The 21,636-nt window shown below is 48.2% G+C and overlaps 4 protein-coding genes across 4 annotated transcripts; 3 read left to right on the top strand and 1 right to left on the bottom strand.

Moving 5' to 3' along the window:
* The first annotated feature begins 2,634 nt into the window (after positions 1-2,634).
* On the top strand, positions 2,635-8,030 carry grk1b (G protein-coupled receptor kinase 1 b). The gene is made up of 8 exons (XM_047020549.1): positions 2,635-2,747; positions 4,132-4,844; positions 5,502-5,629; positions 6,340-6,497; positions 6,756-6,839; positions 6,955-7,079; positions 7,220-7,421; positions 7,564-8,030. Exons 2-8 carry the CDS (start codon positions 4,146-4,148, stop codon positions 7,851-7,853), a joined length of 1,686 nt encoding a protein of 561 aa, XP_046876505.1. The 5' UTR covers positions 2,635-2,747; positions 4,132-4,145; the 3' UTR covers positions 7,854-8,030.
* Positions 8,031-8,845: 815 nt separating this feature from the next.
* arhgef15a (Rho guanine nucleotide exchange factor (GEF) 15) lies at positions 8,846-14,531 on the top strand. The gene is made up of 14 exons (XM_047020919.1): positions 8,846-9,476; positions 9,639-10,533; positions 10,640-10,704; positions 10,818-11,050; positions 11,327-11,487; positions 11,565-11,717; positions 12,070-12,199; positions 12,335-12,409; positions 12,739-12,831; positions 12,947-13,101; positions 13,362-13,526; positions 13,653-13,732; positions 13,923-14,027; positions 14,179-14,531. Exons 1-14 carry the CDS (start codon positions 9,122-9,124, stop codon positions 14,331-14,333), a joined length of 2,820 nt encoding a protein of 939 aa, XP_046876875.1. The 5' UTR covers positions 8,846-9,121; the 3' UTR covers positions 14,334-14,531.
* A 282-nt stretch (positions 14,532-14,813) lies between these two features.
* On the bottom strand, positions 14,814-19,094 carry LOC124468261. The gene is made up of 14 exons (XM_047020920.1): positions 18,997-19,094; positions 18,733-18,876; positions 18,539-18,607; positions 18,226-18,426; positions 17,804-17,897; positions 17,479-17,696; positions 16,886-17,350; positions 16,650-16,767; positions 16,243-16,448; positions 16,046-16,163; positions 15,411-15,580; positions 15,212-15,285; positions 14,936-15,131; positions 14,814-14,856 (listed from the first exon to the last, which is right to left on the bottom strand). The coding sequence occupies exons 1-14, from the start codon at positions 19,063-19,065 to the stop codon at positions 14,827-14,829; spliced, it is 2,172 nt and encodes a 723-aa protein (XP_046876876.1). The 5' UTR covers positions 19,066-19,094; the 3' UTR covers positions 14,814-14,826.
* Positions 19,095-20,051: 957 nt separating this feature from the next.
* On the top strand, positions 20,052-21,631 carry LOC124467718 (mitochondrial fission 1 protein-like). Its single transcript, XM_047020097.1, has 5 exons — positions 20,052-20,135; positions 20,433-20,565; positions 20,800-20,876; positions 20,982-21,087; positions 21,450-21,631. The coding sequence occupies exons 1-5, from the start codon at positions 20,058-20,060 to the stop codon at positions 21,542-21,544; spliced, it is 489 nt and encodes a 162-aa protein (XP_046876053.1). The 5' UTR covers positions 20,052-20,057; the 3' UTR covers positions 21,545-21,631.
* The last annotated feature ends 5 nt before the right edge of the window (positions 21,632-21,636 follow it).

The following is a 21,636-nucleotide window of genomic DNA, read 5'->3' on the forward strand; positions in this document are numbered from 1 at the left end:
TAAGCTTGGAGGGACTTGATGCATTGAGCCGCCTGAGATACCAAACATACCCAGGCCTGTGCAAGGCTGTGTGCTAATGGTTCAGAGATGTACTCGATGGTCTCCATCTGTGTGACCCAGAGGCTCATCGACTGTAAGAAGCTTTCTCTGATTAAATTATAACTTCACTTCCTCGAAACGTCAGACCTTTTAGTCTTTTAAGTCTTCATAGCGCTTAAAATATTTCCCGAACTGGGTAAATCCAGAGGTAAAGGAAATGCTTCTCTAGTTGGAGAGGTGTGAATAGGGGATACCCTCCAGTATTGTCTGTCACTTTGGATGAAAGCTGCTACATGAATACACGGTAGTAAATTACATTACAAATGTAGAATGTATCTTTACCCTTCATTTTACAGTGACTGTGAATTATCTTTAGAGCTCAGCTAATTAACATAATGCATTGCTTTCACAGGGTTCCTTCAGATCCAGGACCACCACTTCCTGCTACAGGCATGTAGGAGAGAGACTGGAAGAGAGAGGGTGGAGGAGAGAGGGCAGGGGAGAGAGACTGGAAGAGAGAGTGTGGAGGAGAGAGGGTTTGGAGGTGGAGGCAGCCATGTCTGCTGGGAGGTGGAAAGAGAGATACTGGAGGAGAGGCACTTCCTGGCCTGTTTATCCAGGAGGTTGGCGAGGAGAAGGTGGAGGAGAGTGGGTGGAGGAGAAAAGGTGGAGGAGAGAAGGTGGAGGAGAGAGGGTGGAGGAGAGAGGGTGGAGGAGAGAAGGTGGAGGAGAGAGGGTGGAGGAGAGAGGGTGAAGGAGAGAGGGTGGAGGAGAGAGGGTGGAGGAGAGAAGGTGGAGGAGAGAAGGTGGGGGAGAGAGGGTTAGGAGGTGGAGGTTGAGAGCTAGAAAGGGGCTGGTGGGTCACTGAGCTGGATTATGGGTTCGGTCACATGTTAGCTGTTTTCAACCCATCTAAATAGGATCTGGAGCTCAGAGCCCAGCAGGTAAGGACATCACACAGGGAGAGACATATCTAGGAGCTACTGTGTCTCTGGCTCAGTGTGCTGTCGTTCCACACACACACACAATGGTGTTCGGCTACCTTCATTTGCACATACACATACTTCACTTTCAAACATCCCAGTATATACTTTGTGAGCCATTTCAATTCAAACACTGTTATGTTATGTACATATTTGTTGCAAAAATATGTTCATAAATAAGAGTTGTCACTGTACTGATACATTGTATGTCAGGATATTCCAGAGCACGGTATTAGGAGACTCTCCTGTTTCACTTCCTCCACCCTGTCTCTGTGAAATCCCTGTCAGCTAAACACCATGATCTCAATGCCTCTCTCTCTCTCTCTCTCTCTCTCTCTCTCTCTCTCTCTCTCTCTCTCTCTCTCTCTCTCTCTCTCTCTCTCTCTCTCCCTCTCTCTCTCTCTCTCTCTCTCTCTCTCTCTCTCTCTCTCTCTCTCTCTCTCTCTCTCTCTCTCGCTCTCTCTCTCTATCCTCTCTGTCTGTCTTGATCATTTAACTCCATAGATCAAATGTGTTAAATGTTTAAATGCATGGCTTTCCACATATCAATCACTTTCACCTCTCCCATCTCCCCTCCCCTCTCCCCCACCCACCCACCCCCACCCACCCCCCTGACCTGGTTTTGTGAAGATCTCAATCCTTGTTTCTGTGTCATGTTCTCAGACATCCAGATAATCCTGCTGGTTCTTCTGATCTGCTTGCTTCCTTCCTATGACTGTCAGTCAAAGCTGATTGTCCAGTTTTGTTCATGTAGGTAAGTGTACCAGCCACTTAAAGCCTACGGGCAGATAAAACAGCACACATCCAAACACGCATATAGCCCAACGAGACCATGAAACAACTGTAATAAGAATAACATGTTTAATATATGTTTGCGCGTCCCTGGGCTCACATTATTCATGTTGTTCAGCCTTTAGCTATGCCAGATGAACTGCTTATAACCTGCTAATGTGTCAGTATAACGCTGCCCCTGCACCTGCTTTGTTAGATCAAGAATGGGAACTGATTGTTGCAAATGCATGATGCGATGCATGTCAATGATGGGAGGGAGAGGGAGAAATAAAGACAGAGAAGGACAGGGAGAGATGAGTTTGGTCTCGGTTTTCAAAGACCTCTTTGCCAGTACATTTACATTAACATTTAGTCATTTAGCAGACACTCTTACCCAGAGCGACTTACAGTAAGTACAGGGACATTACCCCGAGGAAAGTAGGGTGAAGTGCCTTGCCCAAGGACACAACGTCATTTGACACGACCGGGAATCGTACTGGCAACCTTCAGATTACTAGCCCGACTCCCTAACCGCTCAGCCACCTGACTCCCCAGTAAGCATACTAGTAACATATTTACACTAATAGCTCCTGAGAGGTCGTTGTCCCTCACACAACAGAAGCATAATCCCTGTGAGCTAATGAACAATCAAGTAGGATTTCAAATGCAGAGTAAGTTCCAGATCTGATCCTCCCACCTTTTCAATACCCCCACGTCCCCTGCCCTGCAGAGTAGCCAGCAGCACCAGCCCCGCATGGACATCTCACCCAGACACACAGCAGAGATGAGAAGTTGATACATTTATCCTACAGTCGACAAATACCACATGGAGAGGATGCTGAGGACTCCAAGAAGCAGCCAATAAGGACATCTGACTCTGTATTGGATTTTAACAAAGCAATTTGTTCTCTTTCTTTGGTCGCCTGTCTTTTTCCCCGGGACAAGGAGACTGAGGTAGGTAGGAGCTCTGTGTGCTGTGTTACACATCAGAACGATCTACTTTGAACTTCAAGTTGAATCCAACCTCTATATCCTGTATGTTTTTTATTTACTCTGCAAAGGTGGAGCTGTATTTTGTTTAGTTCTGGATGCACAGGAGCCCTGCTCTATAATTGTCAGATTGTAGTTCTCGTGTAGTGTGATAATTGGTGTTGCAAGTGATGAAAAGTATGTGACAAACCTCAACCTTCTACTGCAACAGGCAAAACAAATTATATTTTTATTTGCACTGAAAAATAAAATAAAAAAATCCCCAATGTAAAATGTGAATGTGAAACCTTAAAATAAGAATAGTAGGTAGTTAAATTAAACATATAAAGATTTCTGTAGCTATACAGATCTTATATCATACAAATCTCAGAGCACCAGCTATATCTGCAAAACGCTCATTACATTTGTGTTTTAATTACTGTTCATTACAAGCTCACATTAACTCTGACTTCAATTAGATGTTTCAAACGTAGTCTGCTGTTTGGGATCGTATGTCACTAGCAGCAAAGGAAAGCACTCAAGTGTTATCATTTGGTAATTGGATTTGGGAGATTGAGGACAGCGAAGCATCCATCCTAAGGTATCACTTTCAATACTTGTATCAGGTCCAGAGATAAGGATTAAGTCTTTATGAGCGCTTCAGGCTCCAGTGATCCTAATGGGCCTGGTTATATCTTAGAAATTGTGTTCAATTTCTATGACCTGATGTAATGTGCACATTTGGTTGGTAAATGGTAAACCTACAAATAAAAATACAAAATATCACAGATGATACCCCACAAGTGATGAGGGTCAGATGGCTAAGCGGTTAGGGAGTCAGATGGTTGTTGATTCGATTCCCGGCCGTGCTAAATGACATTGTGTCCTTGGGAAAGGAACTTCACCCTACTTGCCTCAGGGAGAATGTCCCTGTACCTACTGTAAGTCGCTCTGGTTAAGAGCGCCTGCTAAATGACTCAATGTAAATGTGATACAAGCATAGGTGGTGACTTGCTTTCTTATGGATCTGTTATTGAGAATGCTCTTTCTCGTGTGTGTGTGTGTATGTGTGTGTATGCTTGCATGTGCATGTATGAATGGGTATATGTGTGCGTATGTGTGTGTGTGGGTGTGTGTGTATAGGGGTCAGGTGGGCAAGCGGTTAGGGAGTCGGGCTATTAATCAGAAGGTTGTTGGTTTGATTAGCGGCCGTGCCAAATGAATCGAACCAATGTCATTTGGCACGGCCGGGAATCGAACCAACTTCACCCTACTTGCCTCGGGGAGAATGTCCCTGTACTTACTGTAAGTCGCTCTGGATAAGGGCGTCTGCTAAATGAGTAAATGTAAATGTGTGTGTGTGCACCAGGAGGAGGCCCAACCATGGACATCGGAGGTCTGGAGACGGTGGTGGCCAACTCAGCCTACGTGTCGGCGCGCGGCAGCGTGGATGGAGCTGCCGCCGCTACCATGCGGGACAAGAAGATGCGCGCGCGCCTCAACCTCCCTCACATCAAGAAGTGCGAGCACATGAAGACCACCGTGGACGCGGCCTTCGACAGCATGTGTGTGAAGCAGCCCATCGGCAAGCGCCTGTTCCAGCAGTATCTGGAGAGCGTGGAGGCCCACAAGAACCCAGGAGAGCTGTGGAAGGACATGGAGGACTACAACATTGCTCAGGAGGAGGACCGGATCCAAAAGGCCCAGAAGATCGTCAACAAGTACTACGACTCGGCCTCCAAGACCTTCTGTCAGTTCCTGGAGGAGAAGGCCATCATGCGCGTCAAGGAGGACCACAAGAACGTCCGCAGTGACCTCTTCAAAGAGAGTGAGCAGCAGCTTCTGAAGCATCTGGAGGGCGCGGCGCTCGCAGGCTTCAAGGACAGCATGTACTTCCTGCGCTACGTGCAGTTCAAGTGGCTGGAGAGCCAGGCTGTCGACGAGGAGTGGTTCATGGACTTCCGGGTGCTGGGGAAGGGAGGGTTCGGAGAGGTGCACGCCTGCCAGATGAGGGCCACAGGCAAGATGTACGCCAACAAAAAACTCAACAAGAAGAGGCTGAAGAAACGAAAAGGCTACGAGGTAACCGCTCTGGCCTACTTTAGGACACACATGTCACCTCGCCCCTGACGTCGTCCCGGTACTGTAATTACATTAAAACACAAGTGGACACTGGCTGGGAAGAGGAAAGGCAGAAATGTGAGACAAGATTATGTGGGCTGTGTGAGTGCACAGATTAAGTTCACATCTTATCAGGGCCAGAATGGCTCAAAGTAAAGAGGCTTGAGGATCTGGGAGAGACCCTGCAAAGCAGCTCAGAGCACGGCCCAGGGAGAGTGGCCGAGGTCTAGACCCCTGTTTGTCAAAGCATTAGAGGGTAATGAAGATTAACCTATTGCTAAAACTGGGCTGACTGGGTCCTGGATACACTATTACTGCAGTGTGTTACAATGTCCCTTAAGGTTTAATAATACTTGATGGATTGTCACGGTGGATAATGTAGCTGTTGGTTATCAATACAGCTGAAGTCATTTAGGGTACGCTTTTATCTAAAACAAGATTCAAACACTGTCCCTTTTGAGCTAGGATGTCAGGGAGCCGTCTCCCTTAAGGCTGAGTCCTAGTGTATTCTCCAAATACTTTCTACATGCAATCTTTCTACATGGCTTTGCATGAAAGCCTCTGCTAAATGACTCAAATGTCCATTTAAGTGTTTTCTCTTGCTGTCCTCTCTTCCAGGGAGCGATTGTGGAGAAACGCATCCTAGCCAAGGTGCACAGCCGCTTCATCGTATCCCTGGCGTACGCCTTCCAGACCAAGCTGGACCTGTGTCTCGTTATGACCATCATGAACGGAGGAGACCTCAGGTGCAGCTTCCTGAACGACACCCAATTGCAATGCGTTCGTTGAGCAGTGGTTTTTGATCCAAAGAGACTCACAGGAGGAGGATTGAACCTGCAACCTCTCAATCTGTAGTCAAATGCTTTGTCACTTTGATACACACACAAGCACATAGGCACAAGGCGACACACAAAAAAACACAGGGACAGGCACACACACAACACAAGCACATACACAGCCACACAAACACACACAGCCACAATAACACACACACACAAGCACACACACAGCCACACACACAGCCACACAAACACACATTGCCAAACACACACAAACACACACACACACACACACACAGCCAAGCGTCTGTGCAGCTCTGCATGGGTAACGATCTCTAGTCGACAGTGTGGGACCATCGACAGCTTCTGCTGATCTGTGTAATCAGCCTAAGTCAGCTCCCCCCGCCAGCCAGCTCACAGACGCTGAGCTGCGCACGGCGTGACGGCATCACCTGACCCGCTCCTTCAAAACCCCACCCTGTGTGAAAGAGTTCAATTGGTTAAACTCACTCCACGGTATCAATAACGCCCAACTACAAGAAGGTGTCCGCAGGCATGGCTGTCTAGAGTGGTGTTTATGTTCCGAGTCAATCAACTGTACTTTAAACGGTGGAAAAACAGCACACCCTGTCTCTCCCTCCCCTCCGTCTGACTCCCTGTCCATGACTTGGCTGTAGGTTCCACATGTACAACGTGGATGAGAAGAACCCAGGTTTCAACGAGCCCAGAGCCTGTTTCTACACGGCGCAGATCATCTGTGGGCTGGAGCACCTGCACCAGCACCGCATCGTCTACCGGGACCTGAAGCCCGAGAATGTGCTCCTGGATGATGGAGGTTCGTCCGAGAGAGGCCTAGTCGTAGGACCCAATGCTTCGTACGTCTATACTGATATAGCCCCAGCATCCCTATGTCCATACTGAGTATTCTTTTTTTAAACGTTGCATGTGGCAAGTTGAGGTAACATGAAACACCTTGAAAAGAAAGGAAATTCTAATGAGCACCACGATCCCGACTGTGAGAGCCATGCACACACACTGTGTTTTGTGATGTATAACATCGACAACCCCCCTCCCCCCTCCTTCCTCCCACCAGGTCACGTCCGTCTGTCAGATCTGGGTCTCGCCGTGGAGCTTCCCCCGGGGAAGGACACCACCAACGGCTACGCAGGCACCCCAGGTACGAGACGAGGGAAACCCCCCTGAGTCCTCACTGACCTTCTGCACGGTGGAGCGCTGCAGGTTCCCTCAGCCCCCAGGGGGGGGGGTCTCACACGTGTCTTGTTCTCGTTCAGGTTTCATGGCTCCGGAGCTGCTTCAGAAGAAGGAATATGACTACAGCGTAGACTACTTCACGCTGGGGGTCACCTTGTATGAGATGGTGGCTGCCAAGGGCCCTTTCAGATTGAGAGGAGAGCAGGTCAGTCTGTTGTTCTGGGAGTTTGCAGGTGGAAACTGTTGCTTGACCTGGAATAGCAGGTACAATACAGGTAGTTGTAGGGCCGAAAACAGGTAGTTATTGTTGATGAGTGACATTTTGAATGGTTTCGTTTGACTCAGGTTGAGAACACAGAGGTGACTCGGCGAATCCTGAACGACCCTGTGTCGTACCCAGATAACTTTGGGAAGGAGTGCATGGCCATGTGTGAAGGGCTGATGGAGAAGGACCCAGCCAAGCGCCTCGGCTTCAAGAACAACGAATGTGCCGACTTAAAGAACCATTCATTCTTCAAAGACCTCAACTGGGGACGCCTGGAAGCGGGTTAGGGATTCCAGCACACACGGACACCTAAACTCCACCTAAAAACTCACTTCCAGATTATTTGTGAACTTTTTAGTTGATATTCCTGGTCTCCTCCTGTTGTATCTAATATTCCTGCACATGCTCTGTCGGTTCCTCCCAGGCATGCTCACGCCCCCGTTCATCCCAGACCCCAAGGCAGTCTACGCCAAAGACATCGGCGACGTGGGAGCCTTCAGCACCATCAAAGGCGTCGTCATCGACAACAAGGACACAGAGTTCTACGGCGACTTTGCGTCCGGCAACGTCCCCATCCCGTGGCAGGAAGAGATGATCGAGACGGGAGTGTTTGGGGAGCTCAACGTCTGGGCGGAGAAAGGCAAGCTGCCCAACGACCTGGACCCTAACTTTGTCCCTGTGGAGTCCAAGGGGGGCGCTTGTGTTCTGCTCTGAGCTCCTGTTAGCTTGGTGCTGCAGACTGACAAGAATACCGTATCGATTGTGAACATAATTGTGCAAAGTACGTAAAAGGAGTGTAACATAGATTTTAAAATATTGCAAAAAGGGACTTTTAAATTGTTTTTAAAGGGAAGTGTCAACCCCTCCCAGACCCCAAACCCCTAACCCCACCCTAATCCCAACACCACCACCACCCTAACCCTAACCCTAACCCCACCACCACCCCACCCTAACCCCACCCTAACCCCACCACCACCACCCCTAACCCCTAACCCCACCCTAACCCCACCCTAACCCCACCACCACCACCCCTAACCCCACCCTAACCCCACCCTATCCCCACCCTAACCCCACCCTAACCCTAACCCTAACCCCACCCTAACCCCCACCACCACCACCCCTACCACCATCCCCAATTGAATTGTAATGTATGATTACACAGTGTATACTCTATAGATATACTTATAGGCCTGTAGGCTATACTGTACATATGGTGTGAAACATTTAGTTTGTATTATCACATTTTGTCGTTTCTGTAATGTGTCAGAAATAATCAATAAAAGTGTTCCAGCAGTTTGTTACTGGATACCGTTGTACTTCACAACATGTCTTTGTATGAAACCCAACTGTAAGGCATCTACCTGCAGGAATGAAGCTAACATTAGCTACTGTTATGGAGCTATTGTCACCTATCTACAGCTATGGAGCTAACATTGTCTCTACTATGGAGCTAAATTTTTCTATCAATACCTATGGAGCTAACACTATCTACAGCTTTGTAGCTATTTAGGTACACATTTCTTATTTCATAGTGAATCTCTGTACACGAAACAAATGTACACAAAACTGTTAAGTCCTCTATGGACTTCCCCTTGAACAGACTGGTGAGTAAAACCACAGCAAATGCAGAAGTGGTCTGATGAGACTACATTTTATACAGTCTTTCTTTGTGTCACAAAATCCCTCAGCTTGGCAGGTATGTAAAAACGTTCATCTTCATCCACTCAGACTTTTGAGTTATTCAAGCTGTTGTGTTCTCCCTGAATAATCTTTGTTGCAAATCAGGTATGTTATTATGTGCCGTTCTCTCTGAAGGGGTTGTGAAGCCTAAGTCTCTCTACCCAACTGTCTCTTATGATTCTCCGTTCTCGAACTCTTTGGATTCTCCACGCTCTTTTGAACCTTTGAATCTTTGACTTTGACATTTGTCTCTTTTCAAGTTATTTCGTCATTACCATCTAGTGGAGCATCTCAGATCTATAATGGACATGGAGAAATTGCAACGACGACCACGGATTCCCCCTAAACCCAATCTCAAAGACTTGACTTTAAAAAGGCCAAACCAAAGGCTGTCAGTGGAGAGTAACAAGGGCAGCAGGACCCAGGAGAGGAAGGAAAAGTTTACCATTGTCCATCACAGCACCCAGAAAGCTGAGCTTGTTTCTGGGTCGCTTGTCGAAGCAGGCCAGCCTCTCACCGAAGCTACGATACCTCTGACATCCAGAGCACAGCGAGGACCGACCTCTAAACCCCAGTCCCACCGCATGGCCCAGCGGAACAAGTCCAGCCAACACCAGGGCATGCGTACACCTTCCCAGCAAACAGGGAACAGATCAGGTTGGATATTTACATGACCAAACATACTTGATCAGTGAACTTGAAGTAAATAAATATGGCCAGATGTGTCGTGAAAAAAATGTGCTGCTCTTGAAAATGTACAGTGAACATGTTTGAAATGTGACAAAGTACAAAGATAAATGTATTATCATCCACTTTCAGCACCAGATGGACGTGAAGAGAATTTGTTGGTTGGTGTGGCTGCTGATGAAAACGAAAGCCCAGCTGCGTCCTCATGTGGTCAACTTGCGACACAGGAAACCTGCATTTGTCAACCGAACAGACCCGGGATGAAGCTGGTCTGGGTGCCGATATGTGACCTGGACGAGTACGTGGATGAGTACGTGGGTGCTGGCAGTGGGAAAGGGAGAAGAGAGCAGGCGGAGAAGCCCAACGTAGTGTGTCCTCCAGTCAAGACACTCAGGCCCCAACACAACATCTCTCCGGTGAAAAAGGAGTCAATGTATGAAGTACTAACTGATATCCCCAACTATCTCACACTCCTCAACACGCCTCCAGGTTCCTCCTCTGAAAACGCCGGCCCTCACGGATCACCTTCCAAACGCACGCCGACGGCATCTTCTGCTGCCCGGACCTGCAGCTCTGAACAAAGTACAAAAAGGAACATCCCTCTGCCTCCCCGCCCGCCCACCCCCCACCGTCACTCTCCCAGCCCCCACCATCACTCTCCCACCCCCCACCGTCACTCTCCCACCACCCAGCATCGCTCTCCCACACCCCAGCATCGCCCTCCCACGCCCCACCATCACTCTCCCACCCCCCACCGTCACTCTCCCACCCCCCACCATCACTCTCCCACCCCCCAGCATCGCCCTCCCACGCCCCAGCATCGCCCTCCCACCCCCCAGCATCGCTCTCCCACCCTCCATCATCCCCGTCCCTTTCCACCTGCTCCTGTGCCCAGTCAGCGCCCTCTGCCCCCCCTGCCCTCCGCCTCCAGCCCTGCCCCCACCTACCCTCAGCCACTGAACCCCCCCACCTCTTTCTATGATGACTTGGATGGAGAAGGCCAACTAGACACAGAGGAAGGAGAGGAGTGAGTCTTGCTAGATGAGAATGTTCCAGTGTGTTTTTGTCACGACACGTGATACCCACCATGTTTTAACGCCTCATGCTGAGCATTGTGATGGTTGTTTCCACAGAGCCAGGGTCCTTCCAGATGGTCCCAGAAGAATCTCCTCAGACTGGGAGTCCCAGAGGGAGAATGGTACGAGACGACTTGTCTTTATCATAGTAATGTGTTCATTTCGCAGATGCTTCTGTTAAAGCAAAGCACAGGGGGGATTCGAACCTCCGACCAACTGATCTTATGTCCGTCAGTGCCGCTGTACCAGGACTACCAGGCAGAGGCCATCAAGGAGGCGCTGCGTGTCCAGAAAGAGTGTGAGGGAGGCGGGGTGAAGGCGGGGCTACGGGGGGATGTGAGGAGGAGCTGGGCCCTGGGTGAGCCCAGGAAGGGCCCCGGGGATGTCACTCTCTGGAGGGACCTGCCCGTGGTCCGACACAGTGGCCTCTTAGAGAGTCTACCCTACCAGGAGCTCCAGAGGCAGGAGGTGAAGACCGTCATGGAGCAGATAGAAGTTGTCACTGTTTCAAGACATAATGATACTTTATACATTAATACATTTTGTTAGTTTAGAATGTGATACTTTTGATCTAAAGCGACATGCAAATGGTACATGAAGAAAGTACAGTAGAAAATCCAGGATCAGAAGTGCCAGTGATGTGATTGATAGTTTTCATATAAAGTATTGTGACACCTAGTCTGATGTGATCTTCTTCCTGTCTGCCGGCCACTTCCTGTCTGTCGGCCACTTCCTGTCTGTCAGAGCATGTTTGAGGTGCTCACCTCAGAGGCGTCCTACCTGCGCTCCCTCAGGGTGCTCATGGATCACTTTTTGATGTCTCGCGACCTGGAGGAGACGCTTGTCGTCCACGACAAGAGGATCCTCTTCTCCAACGTCCTGGACGTCTGCGAGGCCAGCGAGAGGTACGTGCGAGCATCAGACAGACAGAATGATTCTGAATCTGAATCTGAATTCTGAGTCATTTGAGTCTTGATTGTAGGTTCTTGAATGATCTGCTGGAGAGAGTGGATGAAGGCATCACGATAAGTGATGTGTGTGACATCATCTACAAACACGCCGAGCGCAACTTTAACGTCTACATTGATTACATCCGTGACCAAGACTACCAGGAGAAGGCCTACAGCTCCCTAATGTGAGGCACAGTTGCTGAAGACCCCCCTCTCCTTAATACATTTACATTAGACATTTTATTAAATTTAGAGCATTTTCACGTAAGGTGATTAAAACAAAAGTTTTGGCCACCACCAACGGATGCTGTGTCTGCTCTCTGGTAGGGAGTCAGATGGTTGAGCGGTTAGGGAATCAGGCTATTAATCAGAAGGTTGCCAGTTCCATTCCCGACCACTCCGAATGACATTGTGTCCTTGGGCAAGGCACTTCACCCTACTTGCCTCGGGGGAATGTCCCTGTACTTACTGTAAGTTGTTCCATAGCGTTTGCTAAATGTAAATGGTAACCCCCCACCCCACCCCTTCGCTGTGCAGAGAGAGCAACAAGGCGTTTGCAGTGGTGATGGCGAGGCTAGAGGCGTCTCCTCTGTGTCGCCGGCTTCCCTTCTCCTCCTTCCTCCTGCTGCCTCTACAGAGGATCACCCGCATCAAGATCCTGGTCCAGGTGAGCGGCAGACCCACACGCTGCGCACGTTAAAGGGGAAGAAAGAGAGCTCTGGTGTTTAGCTGCTCTTTCATCCACAACGTGCCTGTGTCAGCTGCTAGCGCCGTGTGACCAAGCTGTGTCTGTGGTTTCCAGAACATCCTGAAGAAGACTCAGGAGGGCAGCAGAGAGGAACACAGCGCCATGCTGGCTCTGACCACTGTCTCCGAGGTATCCAGGTCTCACACGAGCAGGCTTACATTTGGACATTTTAGTCATTTAGCTGACACCTAACCCTAACCTTAACTTTTCAAAGTGAATTAACACGATGGAAGATCAAGAAGTGATAGTTTTAACAGTATCAGAGTCAAAGAATGGTTTGTATTTATTCATCACATAGCAAAGCAACCACATCTCAGTTACCAGGAACAGAACGACAACATGTTGATGACAGAAACTTGCTAATTACTGTATGGTGAACAACAAATAATACTACAGTGCAATGACAAAATCTTCGTTCAGGAAGTCAACTTTGACCCCTAATTCAAAAATGTTTTCAGCTCATCAAGAAATCCAACAAGCTGGTGGGTCAGATGAAGCAGATGGAGGAGCTCATTCAGATCACCAACCAGCTGGAGTTTCACGGGATCAAGGTGCGCCGTTTTCCTCCCCTCAGTCAGAGCGCCACTGACCTCGAAAGCAGTGAAGATGAGGAACATGGACGATAGAGCGATGAGTCACCAACCCCCTGTCCCTTGTCCCTGTCAGGCCCTCCCCCTCATCTCCACCACCCGCTGGCTGGAGAAACGAGGAGAGCTGCAAGAGCTGACCAAGGGAGCGTCCCTCTTCAGCTTCGGATTCAAGCTCACCCCCTTCTACCTCTTCCTCTTCAACGACCTTCTCCTCGTAACGCAGAAGAAGAGGTGAGCTTTGAGGAAACGCCTTGCGAAATGTCTCGTTCACCTCCCACCTATTCCCCGTCTCTCTCCCTCCATCTCTCTCACTCCGTCTCCTTCCCGCCGTTTCTCTCCCTCCGTCTCTCTCCCGCGGTCTCTCTCCCGCCATATCCATTTCTCTCCTACCTTTCCTCCAATTCACCAAAATCCCTCCTCCACCTGTCCCCTATCTCTCCATCTCACCCCTCTCCTTTTACCTACCTCCCTCCCCTCCACCTCCTCTTCAGCTCAGAGCGCTACGTAGTGATAGACCACGCCCATCGCACCCTGGTGCAGGTGAAGGCAGTGGACACAGGTGACCTGGGATCCCGGTACGAGCATTCCTTCTCTCTGCTGCTGCTGGAGAACCACCAAGGTCAGGCCAGCGAACGCCTTCTGAAGGCTCCCTCGGGGTGAGCACATACAGCCCGAATAGTTATCTCAGTCTCTCTCTAACCCACCTCCAAGATGATACTGTAGCTGGCTCGAAGAGAAGGCGGGTTGGATGTTTTGTTTGAGGGTCTGTCCGTTTGTTGTAGGTCAGACCTGCACAGGTGGATTGGAGCATTCCCCTCCATGAGTGAACCCAGCAGACAGGAGGTGGTGTACGAGGACTGGGGTAGGTAGTCTGTCACATGGATGCACTGACTGGTGTCTTTACAGGATATTGTGATATTTATGTTTGAACCTGAAGACCCTAACCCAGAGACATGGCTGTGTTCTCTCGGAGCCCTGTGTGTTTGAATGACGGTAATGACAAAGAAACATTTCCATCCTGGATGGACAATAAAAGTTTTGTTCTGTTTCAGACTGTCCACAGTTTCAGTGTGTGGAAGTATACAGAGCCCAGCAACGTGACGAGCTGTCCCTGGAGCCAACAGATATCATCAATGTGTGGCGGAAGACCCATGAAGGTTAGATTTAAAAAAGTATATAAGTTATTAAAAAACAAGACTGCTCTAGGCAAGAAAATACTTATCTCCTATTCCCAATCAAGATTAAATCGGGCTTAATGGTCATTCATGGTTCATATCCATTAATATCCATGTCTCTTCAACCACCAAGGTTGGTACGAGGGACTCCGTCTCCTGGACAACGAGAAAGGCTGGTTTCCTTCCAGGGTTGTCGTGGAGATAACAAACGAACATGTGAGGAGACGGAATCTTCGGGAACAGTTCCGGATCACTCAGGCAACGGCTGCCATTGAAACAGAGAGCTGAGGCATATACTGGACCTCACTGTCAGCTATCAACAGACTCCTCTCACAGCACCGTTTCCAAATCACTAGGAACTGTTCTCATATATTCACATGTATCCAACATGATTTTTTTACTAGCCTATGTTCAAAGTAAACAGCTACATGAAGCAATTTCTCAACAACAACAAAAATTATCCATCCATAACTTGTAAATAAATAAATCATTAATTGATGCAAGTTGTTTTTATTGTACTGATATTTTGTGTCTGGTGAAAAAGATGGTGGCCTCTGGGCCAGCCCGGTACTCTGCAGCAGGGGGGGCCCTGCTCAGCTCCCAGGGGTGCACATATGCCCCCCCCGGAGGACAGGAGGACTTCCAACTGCAGGAAACCCAAAACAGTCAAGCATGTCATAGCATTGAGAGGAGTTCATCAGGAGATACTATTGATGTCTATGACTGCTTTGTATGATGTGTAAAGGCTGAAATGAAGGATACCTGTTTCAGTTGTCACCTATTAGTTGGAAATATTTGCCGTTTTGTTCCCCTGAAGAAGAAGATTTTTTTATTAGAGAGTGCTATCCCTGATAGATGTATGTGTGTGTGTGTGTGTGTGTAACTCTCACCCCAGGGTCTCCGGGCCTCATCTCTAAAGGAGGGGTGATGCTGTATTCTGAAGGGCTGGAGGCTCTACCCCTGTTGGGGGGAGGGACCAACCAGGAGCGAGAGGCTCTCCTGGGGGCCCAGGGGGAGACATGCCTGGGCTGGTAGAGGGACACGGAGCGACTGCCATACACCGGATAGACACAGCCAACAGGGACGCTAAGGAAGGAAGTTCATTAAGATGTGCGTTGGACCACTGGAAGAGAGACGCTGAACAGTGATGAAGACCAAAGTCTCACCTGAAGAGAGGATACCGGGCATTTGTGGGGGAGTATCTCACTTCGTTGGTGTATACCACCTGGTCCTCCTCCACCTACGACAGAGTAATACAGGAACAGCATGGGCATAAAGTGGACACGCTTACTGTACTTTTAGTACATCTTTTAACAGAGTCTTCCGACCCCTTAGCTTCGCGTCTGAACGAAGCCCAGGCCTCACGTTTCTGATGGTACCACAGGAGTCCAGAGAGAAGCTGAAGATGGCCTGTGTTCCGTCCACTTGGACTGGGGTACAGCTGGGGTCCAGTAAGGTGGTGAGACTGGGATCGATGTCCAGGGAGGCCGACGCCAGGTCCACCATCAAGATCACTCTGTCGTCGGGCAGACACACTGCGGGGGGGGGACACGCCCCCGTTAAAACTACCAGGTTTACGTTTAGTCATTTAGCAGACGCTCTTATCCAGAGGCAAACAGGGTGAAGTGCCTTGCCCAGGGACACAACATCATATCGCACCGCCGGGACCCCCCGCCGGGAATCAAACTGGCAACCTTCTGATTAGTATCCAGATTTCCTAACCGCTCAGCCATCTGACCCCCTTTAGGTTAAAAATGGCATGGGCATAGTTCAGAAGTAGAACATTTGCCTGCAGACCAAGCAGGTCCCAGGTTCAAATCCTTCCCATGTTCATCGCTTTGGATAAAAGACGTCTACAGGCACATTTATTACAAAGATATTTATGTGAATCGCCCTGTGGACACTGATGTAGTAAAACAGCATGGAAGATTGGGGGGGGGGGGGGGAGGGGGGGGGTCTGGGTGACTTGGATGAGGATAGTGAAACCTGGATCTCTTTACCAAGCAGTTGCCTCACAGGAAAGACACATTTCTGGGTGAAGGTGCTCTCCACTCTAGACGTCTCCTTGTCCTCCACGCTCACCCCCACATTTACCACCAGACCCTGCATACTGAGACCCTGTCGGGATCAGAAGAAGCAGATTAGAGATCACATAGGAACCAGCTCACTCCCTCCCCCTGGTTAGATCCATTCCCACCTCGTAGGTCATGCCCAGGCCATAGAGCGGGATCTGCAAGATGGAGTAGTTATTCATGGAGATCAGCTCATAGCCCGCCAGCTCCACCAGCTCCCGGTCCAGCCTCCGGCCGCCGACATACACCTCCCACTGGGAGATCAGGTTCCCTTGATGCACCTGCAGCCGAACCCCTTTATCCGTGCAGTCCCCTTCCACCCGGGGCAGGACTGAAGGACACACGGACAACAGGACGTGGTTAGTTGGGAGTGGAGATTAGCAGTATTGGATTGCATCACTTCCTGTCGCATTGATTTTACGCTGTACTCTCTATACGCACTATTTCTATGTCGCTTTGGATAAAAGCATACATTTATGAAAAATAATTTAATAAAACGAGAGTTTAGCTGCAGCATCAGGAGCCGACTGACCAACATCCTGCAGGTCTGTCTCCACGGTGATGGGGTGGTGGAAGACCTCTCCATGGGGGGAGAGGATGAAGGTGAAGACCCCAGTCAGCCTGTAGTTTCTATAACTATTCCCTACATACTAGGAGAGGACAAACAGAGACCAGAGTCGGTAGCAGACGGAGACAATCCAGAGGACATCACATGGACTATACTATAGACAGGAGGATTTACAGGGATATAACTGCCTCTGCCCTCACCTTCTGGGACACCAGGGTGTGTGAGAAAGGGATTTGGAGCAGGTAGCCATGGGTGCCATTTGGGAAGGGGACTTCTGAGAGATTGAAGCCGAAATGTGGCACCTCATCCCAGGACACAGTCTGCTCCCCGACACTGAGGTAGGAGAAGAAGACATCCGGAGGGAAGGAGCCCACAACTATGGAGAACACACGCTCCGCTGCCATGGTCACTGTAGCATAGCAACAAACACAAAAACATCCGAGACAAAACAAGGATGTGAGATGCTGTGGTGGAGGCGTCTCTAACTGGCTGGTGTTGTGAGGAGACTTGCCGTTGATGAGACGGGGAGTTTGACGGAGGTGCATGATTGACAGGGACCTGTAGGAGCGGGAGACTGTCATCGGCCAAAGAGCATCCTCCCACTGCTGCATGTAGAACAGATCCAGGAAGTAGGACTGGAAGTAATGGCCATCCTGCACATAGCTCTGGGAGGGAGAAGGGCACCTTACATTTTATTTATTTTAGTAGAAGCTTTTATCCAAAGCTACATACAAAAAGAGGGGTTAGGAATGGGGGATAGGTGTCGATGACCATCTACATTCCGACTCAATACCTTGATGTATCCTCCTTCTGCTCCGAATGGAATCCAGATTTTTATGTTCCCACCCTGTTTCCTAATGATATATCCTCGTTGTCGGGCTGTGCAGTCGCTAACAAGGCGTCCCTCCACGCCCACCCTCAGGCCCCTGTCTCTAAAGGGCGCCCGCACCAGCGGGGACAGACTCTTGGGAAAGGTCCACAGAAGGTTACCTCCCTCCATGGTGACCTTTTCTTGAAGAGTGGAGGGGGTGAGATTCTCACACATTTCAAAGTTGATGTATTTCTATTTTAACATGGATGTGCATTCATGGGAATATCTTTCCCGACAGGAGACATACTTGTGGTGCAGGCCACGGATGCGTCCACTTGCAGAAGCACCCACTGGTGTTTATACAGGATGCTAGCGCTCACCACCTCCACCTCAACACCATTCTCCTCAGACGATTAAAAAAAGTTACAGTATTTGAATAGCCCAACAAGAAAGACACACCAAAACGTATATGGGAAAAGGTCAAAAAACTAAAAAACAGCTGATTATAACACAACAGTAGAGTATAACCCTAGAATATAACTAGAAGTACATTTACATGTATTCATTTAGCAGATGCTCTTATCCAGAGCAACTTGGACATTCCCCCGAGGCAAGTACGGTGAAGTGCCTTGCCCAAGGACACAACGTCGGGAATCAAACCAGCAACCTTCTGATTTCTAGCTTGATTCCCTAACCGCTCAGCCACCTGACTCCCAGGAGTAGTAGTACCTGCTGCAGCTTGTAGGAGAGGCGGGAGTCGTAAGCACAGCGCAGTGTGATGCGTGTCTTGCTGGTGTTGACGTGGTAACCCAAGAGCTGGGCCGTCTCCACCGGGACCGTCTCCTTCTTCACGGGGGGGCTCTTTGTCCCGTGGGAGGGGCCAGGTACACGGAACACCACCCGCCACTCGCTCATCCCCTCGTCCAACATCTGGAAGCACACACACACACACACACAAGGAAAGTTCAACAAACCTGAAGACGCTGTGGAGATCTGGAAGGAAGGAGCGATGTTGGTGTTTAGGAGAGGAGGATGACCTCACCTCGGGTGGAGGAGCCATCCACTCCACTCCCTGGTGAGCAGTAGGAGGGCGTAGCTTCCTCACGGAGACCTGACACAATGATCCCAGAGCCCAACAAATCCCCTCAGAATGAGTCAAGAAAGTAAAGATTCGAGACCTATAATAGGAGAAACTTGACAAAGTCACGGTCATATTTCTCACAGAGCTCTGCTTACCTCCATGTAGTTCTCCTCACAGATGATCTCGCGGGGTTTCCATGGGTGCTCCAGCAGGCAGCTAAGCTGTAGAGGGTAGGATCTCTCCTCTCCGCGCTCATCTTGGTGCACAAACCACACAAGCAGACTGAAGTCTGAATCTTTCTGGAAGACAAACAGAGCTTACAGTTTGCCATATCGATGCATATGTTCAATAACCTGTGAGTTTTCGTATTGAGTCTGCAGGAGCCATTAATTTACTCTTCGTCCACAGTTGCTTATCACCTCATTTATTACATAGCACGCCAAGAAAGAGGCTCTGAGGACTAAGTCCCCCTTGGTGTCCAACACCATGGTGTAGCCACATTCTGCAGCCTGTTGTCTGAGCAGTATGTGGACTCCATCGCTACCTGTCAATCAATTTCGGGTGTTAAACAAAAAAAATATTTAAATGGATGACATCTCAAAATTATTTTGAGCATAGCTCATCATTTCCGTCCTTTAGTTTAGATTTAACATCACTCACCTTCGACAGCAAATCGGAATTTTGTACCAAGAATATTTGACCTGACAGCGACCCAGAAATGACGATCGTGACATTCGGTTCTAAACATCCCTTCAGAAAATGAGGACGTGGTTTAACATTATCAATAGGCTCCAGACGATGCGAAGCAATATTTTGGTAAAACCCATGTTTTCATTTTACTTACCCGGTGGTGCATTGTCAGCAAAGCAAACGTGTAGAAGGCAACACAATATACTGGAATAAACATTAAGAAAGCTTTACTGTACCCTGAAGAAAAGTCGTCAACTTTGCACACACCCAAATGTAATTCCGTGAACAACTGATTAATTATACGCAATGCATTGCATATTTTGTCACTCTTTTTGATAACTTACCACATGTATGTTGAGTCATTCATGATTCGGATTTTTCTCTAAACTGTATTTGTAAACGTTCAAGGTATTTCAGTTTGTAAAATGCAAAAGGACCATCGAATTCTATTTCTATTATTCTTCTTCTTGAGATTCCTCATTCATTTGAATCTGGCTCGTTCTCATGTCAGAAGCCGTTTTGATTGGGTGTTGAACACACACCTGTGGACGACCCAGCCCTAATTAGTGTGGCTTCAAATCAATTAAGTGCACCGACCAAATCCTTGAGATGGTCGTGTTTCAATAATGATCCAGACAATTATGTAACATTGATATCATTTTTTTAAAAATGTTTTATATATGATTTGTTTTTAATAGCCTACTGTAATACATCGATAAGGCGCTGATACAACAAGGTCAAGAAGGTAATGATGATGAGTCGTAGGAAGGAAAACGTTGTGTTTCCGGTTATGACGCAATATATTGTTACTGTATCCGTAAACATGGAGGCTGTTGTTGACGAAGTTGTAACGCCGGAGGATCTTTCGGTGAGTTTATCTCAGTGTCTCTTTATGGGTTGGTCTGAACATCCTTTCGATGCAGAATGATTAATGTGACTAATGGGGGTATTGGATGATGGAGGCTGCATTGTATGAGCATTATCGTATTGAACTCGTACGGCTAGATAATATAGCTAGCTAACTAGTTAGCCTAGCTTTAGCAATCGTTCGTATAACCATTGACTGAAACACGTTGCGTCGTCTGTCATTAACATACTGGAATATTGTTATGCCTTTATCCAAATGGTCAATATAGTAGCAATTAACTCTGCATTGTTTTCTCAGAAATTTGAAAAGAAGTATAAAGCCGAGCTGGCCAAAGCGGATGTGACCAAAGATACAAAGTTCGAATATGCATGGTGTCTGATTCGGAGCAAGTCCTCCAACGACATCAAGAAGGGCATAGTTCTTCTAGACGGTAAACCGAAGTCCTAACAAACGCTATCACCGTAGCGTTATGTGATAAGTGTACACTGTAGCCTACGCGCTATCACCGTATATGATAAGTGCCTCCGTGTCCTTGTATGACAGTATCTATCTGGGTTCTGTTTATCGTTGCAAGTTGTCTACATAGCGAGAGGAACCCAGAGAATAAGAACATTTTAAGACAGATGAAAGATAAACATACGTTAATCACAGCCTATTTGTACAGAGCTGATACACAAAGGAACTAAGGATGACCAGAGGGACTACTTGTTTTACCTGGCAATTGGAAACTACAAACTAAAGGTAATGGGAAGGTATCTCCATGTGTTTTGTGTCTTCATATGATGCCATAATGTGTCTATTATAAGTGAAGGGACTACAATTCTATATTTGAATGGCGTCTTTCAGGAATATGAGAGAGGACTGAAATGCATCCGGATTCTACTGAAGAGTGAACCAGGAAACACTCAAGCTTTGGATCTGGAGACTCTCATTAAGAAGGCGATGAGGAAAGGTGAGCTGAGCATGGGGCTGTGGCTTTAATAACACAATATCATCCCTACTTGCCATATTGTGCCTCTTTTTTACTATAATGTTGCCGGGGGCAGCTTTTTGTGTTTCTTGTATCTTGACGCAAGCTAAAGTCTTCCTTCTGCGTCGGAACAGTCAAACTAAGACTTCTGCCTTATCAGCAATAGCTTATTTGATGCCATGGGGACACCAAGCTTGTTTCAGCCTAGTGTCGCCAGTTGTCATGTCTTGTCCAGCAGATATATCAATATAGTATTGTACATAAATCTCAAAGTGAGCACAATTCATGATGTCCAATTTGATGATGATGATGATGGATGGTAAATAGTTTTGTTTGTTTACCAGATGGTTTGGTTGGCATGGCCATTGTCGGAGGAATTGGCCTTGGTGTTGCTGGATTGGCTGGTCTCGTTGGTCTGGTTGTGTCGAAGAAGATCTGAGAGATGGATCAAAGGGCTGCCCCATTCTGCCGCCGGCCGTCTACGAAGTCCATATTCAAATGAATACACAATAACAAGTAACTAAAACTTTT

Source organism: Hypomesus transpacificus, chromosome 5 (assembly GCF_021917145.1).
Source record: "Hypomesus transpacificus isolate Combined female chromosome 5, fHypTra1, whole genome shotgun sequence".
NCBI lineage: Eukaryota > Metazoa > Chordata > Actinopteri > Osmeriformes > Osmeridae > Hypomesus > Hypomesus transpacificus.